The 5,769-nt window shown below is 61.3% G+C and overlaps 1 protein-coding gene across 1 annotated transcript; it reads left to right on the top strand.

The window, feature by feature from the left end:
- The first annotated feature begins 1,018 nt into the window (after positions 1–1,018).
- Positions 1,019–4,927, top strand: LOC308053920 (BTB/POZ domain-containing protein KCTD12-like). The gene is made up of 2 exons (XM_080365833.1): positions 1,019–1,161; positions 2,899–4,927. The coding sequence occupies exon 2, from the start codon at positions 2,922–2,924 to the stop codon at positions 3,810–3,812; it is 891 nt and encodes a 296-aa protein (XP_080221959.1). The 5' UTR covers positions 1,019–1,161; positions 2,899–2,921; the 3' UTR covers positions 3,813–4,927.
- Positions 4,928–5,769: the final 842 nt, after the last annotated feature.

The raw sequence follows: 5,769 nt of genomic DNA, 5'->3' as shown, positions 1-5,769 counted from the left end.
GATGTTTTCAACAGACCCTGAGCAAATTGTCTGGGACAGAAAAGTATCCTTCTTTCCATCCCTAATTCCCCATCTCTGCACAGCCCCGGCCAGCTGTGGGGCTCTGGGGGACACATTGCCATGTGGACCTCGAGGTGTCCCCAAGCTGACCCTGGCGTAGGTGCTAATCTCAGTAAAGACAGAACAGAAAGGACTCCAACAAGCAGTGGTCCTTTGGACAAGGGTCTGCAGTCCTTGAGCATCCTGCTCTGTGTCGTTACCACCCCAGGGAGCTGCACCGGACAAATGAGAGGGGATATGTGCTTGTTGGAGCTGCACTCTCCCCTCCGAGCGCTGTGGCAATGCACCTCCCCGTGGCAATGGAGATGTGGGATTTGGGGCACGAGCTGGGACAGTGGGAGGATGGCTCTGGCCAGGCCAGGTTAGAGGTGTGAGGGATGCCCTGGCAACCAGCTGGTTTGGGGGACCGCTTCCACCTCGCACCCAGGGTCTTGCATCCGCCCGTGGTTCCCTAAACATGCCGAGTCCATCGTGTCTGTGGTTCGTGCTGAGCCCCATAGCCCCACAGCCGGCCACTCAGCTGCAGGGGGGGCTGCCGGCTGGCCACACCGCCCTGCCAGACACCTGCTGCCTGCCACCGGGGCACTGGGGGCCAGCACCCAGTCCCACCACCCACCACAAGCGGGCAAAGCACCCGTGCACAGCAGTGCAGCATCTGAAGAGCTACCGTCCCCTTCTCGTCGCCAGCCCGGGGCTGGGGGTGCAGGGCAGGCAGCTCCCCGGGTATCCCCCGGGACCTGCCGGGGTGGAGGCACGGGATGCTGGAGTGCTTTTGCCCGGCTGGGTGATGGATGGCATCCAAATCTTGCTTTGCCGGGCATGGAAAGGGGCCCCGCCGGAATACCCTGGCCTCGCCTGGCCCCGGCACGGAGCTTCCCGATGGGATGCAGGGATTGAGGGGGGCTGAGCGGGCGGTGGGGGAGGCGGGGAGGGAGGGCGGGGGCGAGGCGGGCCCGGGGCCGGCGGGGGATGGCGCTCGCCGCCTTCCCGATCATAAAACTGCAGGGCCAGGGCCGAGCGGGCAGAGCGGAGCGGCGGCACGGCACGGCACGGCACGGCACGGCACGGCACGGCACGGCACGACCGGGCCGCCCTGCGGAGGTAACGGGAGCGGCGGGGTCCCAGCCCCGCCGGGATGGGGCAGGGGTCCCCTGGCCGGGGAGGGGGGCTCGGGCTCCCGCAGCCCCAGCCGGAGTGGCCCCGGCGGGGTCCCCCTGGGGTTTTGCCGGGTCCTGGGGCGGGGCGGGGGGTCGCAGCTGCCAGCAGCCGCGCTCCCTGCGTCGGGCGGGCAGGGGGTCGGCTTTCCCCGTGCCCCCAGCGCTGGAAGCCCCGAGCCCCGCCGTGTGCAGCCCAGCCGCAGCCCTCAGCCCCCGCCGCCCGTGACAAAGGGGGCTGGGTCCCGCCGGCTGGGCGCAGGCTGCTGCCTGGGCTTCTGTGGCGGGGGGACAGCGGCGTGGGCACATCATCGGGGAAAGGGGCTGCGAGGCGCTGCGGGGGGTGGGGGGGCTGGGAGCCAGGTGGACCGCGATGATCCTCATCCCGATCCTTGCAGCCTGGTCCTTGGCGGAGGCATGCCCAAGTCCCTCCTTGGTCAAACCCCGAAAGCCATCCCTGCGAGCTGGGAGGGGGCGTGCGGAACGCAGGCTCGGCGCCCCCCGGCGCCCAGGCGTGCCCGCAGAGTTTGCTCTTCGCCCGTTAGTTTGCGCTGGGCTCCCCCCGTGCCGCTCCGGCGGCGCCGCCCGGTGGGGCGCAGGGACGGGGCGAGCCCTGGTGCTGCTGCGGGGCTGCGGGACCCGTCCCCGGGGGGGTGCGGGGACCGTCCCGGGGCGGGGGTGCGGGCAGCTCCTGCCAAGTTCAGAGCAGTCCCAGAGCTGCGCTACCATCCCGCAGGGCGCGGGCAGAGCCTGGGACCAAGGCTGCCGGGCAGTCAGGGGCTGCGCAGGGAACCCCCCGCTCCCCGAGGTGTCCCGAATCCCTGCACGGGGGAGCGTGGCTTGGCCAGGCTGGATCCCGAGTCCATCTGCTGAGCCAGGTTTATGTAAGCACTGATTTGCAGTGTCAAGAGATGCCTAAGAACCAGCTTGCCGCTGGGAAATGTATAAATACATGGCATGCGGCCCGAGGCTGTGCCAATAGCCTGGTGTTTGTCCTGGTCCCAGAGCCTTGGAGAGGCTCTGCGATCTCTCACCTGCTCCCAGCTTGGCCTCGAGCCTCCATCGAGTACATTCCAGGGGCAAGGACAGAGCAGGAGTGCCAAAAGGCACCATCACTCTGTCCTTTACAGTGTTATCTAGCATTGCTTTTCTGGCAGAGCGGTGGGTGCTCCTTGTGTGGGACCATAAGCTCCCTGCCCGCACGCCGGCTCGGCAGGAGATGCTGTGCCGTAATGCAGTCCTGCCTTGGCATGCTCAGCACCTCCTCCTGCCTGGCAGGATGCTGGGCCAGGCGGGTCGCCGGTCAGACCCAGGGTGTGACAGGCCTGCCTTTCCTGTTGTTAGCATCAGTACGGCATCACTGTGCCTTCCTCGGCTGAGGGGCTGAGCCCCAGCCCCGGGAGCTGGCTGTCAGGAGGGCTGTGGGTGGAGACGGCATGTTCAGACCACGGGCAATGCTCTTCCCTTCTTGTGCTATGGAAGGGAAGGCAGCATTAGATAATGCTACTTATTCCAAGAGCCAGGAATTGGGGAAGAGAGCTGGCTTCCAGACTCCCAGAGACAGGGGCCCAATCCTGCCTGCTTGCTGACCCAAAGCAAGCGAGCTCTGGTTTGGGATCAGTGGGACAATGGGCTGTGTTTGCTGGCAGGCTTAACGTTGGCACATTGCTGCTTTTTGTTGCAGGTGGGAAGCAGCGGTAGCTCACTATGGCCCTGGCAGACAACGCGGGCTGTGCCAAACCCAGCGAGGATTTCCCCTTCCCTGAGATCATTGAACTTAACGTGGGTGGACAAGTCTACATCACCCGCCACCCCACCCTGGTCAGTGTGCCTGGCTCGCTCCTCTGGGAGATGTTCACCCAGAAGAATGTCCGCTCCCTGGCCCGCGACAGCAAGGGACGGTTCTTTGTGGATCGAGATGGCTTCCTCTTCCGCTACATCTTGGATTACATGAGGGACCAGCAGCTGGTGCTGCCCGACCACTTCCCAGAGAGGAGCCGTCTGCAGCGAGAGGCTGAGTACTTCATGCTGCCAGAGCTGGTGAAGATGCTGGCCCCCAAGCTCAGCAAGCAGAACTCGCTGGGAGATGACCCATGCCAAAGTGACCCAGAGGAGCTCTCCCCCAACGCGGATGCCACCCGCAACCTGACCTCTGCCAGTGCCACGCTCCCCAGCACCGTGTCTGGTGGCCCCGGAGCTCCCGTCACCACCAGTACAGGTGCTGCCAGCACCGACGTCCGCAGGGCAGGTTTCATCACCATCGGCTACCGGGGCTCCTACACCCTAGGCAGGGACAGCCAGACGGATGCCAAGTTCCGCAGGGTGGCACGGATCATGGTCTGCGGCAAGACGTCGCTGGCCAAGGAGGTCTTTGGGGATACCTTGAATGAGAGCAGGGACCCGGACAGGCCTCCGGAGAGGTACACCTCCAGGTACTACCTCAAATTCACCTTCCTGGAGCAAGCCTTTGACAAACTGGCCGATGCTGGCTTCCACATGGTGGCTTGCAACTCCACAGGCACCTGTGCCTTCGCCCATGACCAGACAGATGACAGGATCTGGACCTCTTACACCGAATATGTTTTCTATCGTGAGTGACACCAAAAAAAACCCCAAACCCACAAACCAAGCACCAACTCTCCCTTCCCTCTCCTCTGCTGGCTGTTGCCTCCAAGGTAGACATCCGACCCCCAGATCCAAGCACCCCCCCTTTTGCCTCCTCTTGAGTTTGTTCCTGGTTTATTTTTTTCCTTCTTCCACGTTGAACCTGTTCAGCATTTCCTTGTAGCAGCTGCTGACCACCAACCTTCTTCCCTCTCTCCGACTTCTACAGTAGCCGCCTGTAGCTCCCAACCCTCCCTGGATGTGTGGACTTGAACATTGTCATGTACGTGTTTTGGGTGGGAGGGGGACACACACCGGACTCTGCTCTGGGCTGGGATTCCTACAGCTGGAGCAGCTTGTCCGTGTTGGACACTGAACTCCGCTCTCGTGCCCTCTGCGCCATGCAGCTCCCTGGGAACATGCTGCATACACTGTATTTGATCTGCCAAGGGGTTCGAGTGAGAAAGCATTGGTTTAAGGACATGGAGAAAGGTGGGAAGTGGAGGGAGGGGGGGTGTGCGTGGAAAGATGAAGCCTCGCAGCACGGATATATTGCCATTAGCCCATGTAAGCAGCTTAGCATTTAGACTGTCAGTGCTTGGGAAGGTTAGATAAAGATGCACCCTGTGTTTGCAGTTCTGATTCGAAGCATCACTGCTGCTCTGGGATGCCTTGGGGTTGGCGGGTGGTTTATTTTTTTTTTTTGGGGGGGGTGGATAGACATGCTCTGTTCATGCATATGTGGAGGGAGGTGGGGGGGAGCGGGGAAGGCTTTACACGCTGTAGGGTGTAAAATGCTTATGCATCTCTCAGACTAGTTGGTCTGTCAGAAAAAAGTACCTTCATCTTTCCTTCAGAGTACAATAGCGATGTGGGCTTCAGAGGGATGGGGTGGGGATGCTCGGGCAAGCGGCAGTTGGGCTCAGCCACAGCCATGACTTCACAGATTAAAGGGAATCTTTGCCCAACATGAAAATCGTTGCCATTTTGGCAACCTCTTGTGAAGGTCTCTCCAATCACAGCTCTCCACAGCCTGCTTTTTGGGCCTGGGGCTGGCTGTTGGCTGCTTTACCACGCCTGGGCAATGTGTAATAAAGGAACAAAAGCGACTCGCCTTCGTCTTCGTGTGCTGAGGTGCAAAGGCAGTAGTGCTGGCTCTGTGCTATGTGCACCCAGAGGTGCTGCTTGAGCAGGACGGCAGCTCTGGCACATGGGCAGGGAGCAATGTGCTTTAGTATAGGGATTCAAATAAAGAGGAGAAGGAAGGCAAACTTACTGGAGACCTCCTGCCCTGCTCTAACACCCCTTCTCTTCCTCTTTGACCCCTCACTCCCATCCCAGCTGGGCTGAATTGCAATGCAGTGCATCCCTGCAGGGATGCTGATGCAAGCGGTTGGGTCCAGAATTCCCCACCTGCCTGCAGAGCAGCCCTGGGTGATGCATTTATCCCCAGCTCTCAAGCAGGGCTTTGCAAGCTCCGGCACAAAAGGCTCAGCCTGCAGATCTCGGTGCCAACGCCTGCAGGAGCAGTCGCAGGTGGCCCTGCTGCCCTGACATACCCAACTGCTGCGTGTGCCTGCCTGCTCCCTCTCTGTTGCTCTGCCTGGTCCCAGCTCCCTTACACCCACCGCCCATCCCTGGCCCTCCAGCAGCCCCTGTGAAGCTCTTGGTGCAGGAGCTGAAGGATGGGTGCCACCAAAGGGGCATTGCTGGCTGGGGAAGGAGGTTGGCAGCTGGTTCCCGAAGAGGCGGGTGGGCTGCAGTCTTTGGGCATGCAGGGTGACCAAGAACTTTACAGGGAGACAGCCCCTCTCTCCTGAGCAAGGGGAAGGTGAAAATGGCATTTTTATAAGGACCCGTTCCCCGTTGCAACAGCATTTTGAAGAGGAAATGACAACCAGCTTAAAAAAAAAAAAAAAAAAAAAAAAACTGGAGCTCTGTGTGGAGACAG

This window comes from Falco punctatus (assembly GCF_963210335.1).
Source record: "Falco punctatus genome assembly, chromosome: 15".
Classification (NCBI taxonomy): domain Eukaryota; kingdom Metazoa; phylum Chordata; class Aves; order Falconiformes; family Falconidae; genus Falco; species Falco punctatus.
The sequence above is the reverse complement of the archived record's forward strand: the minus strand, read 5'-3'. Positions and strand labels throughout refer to the sequence as shown.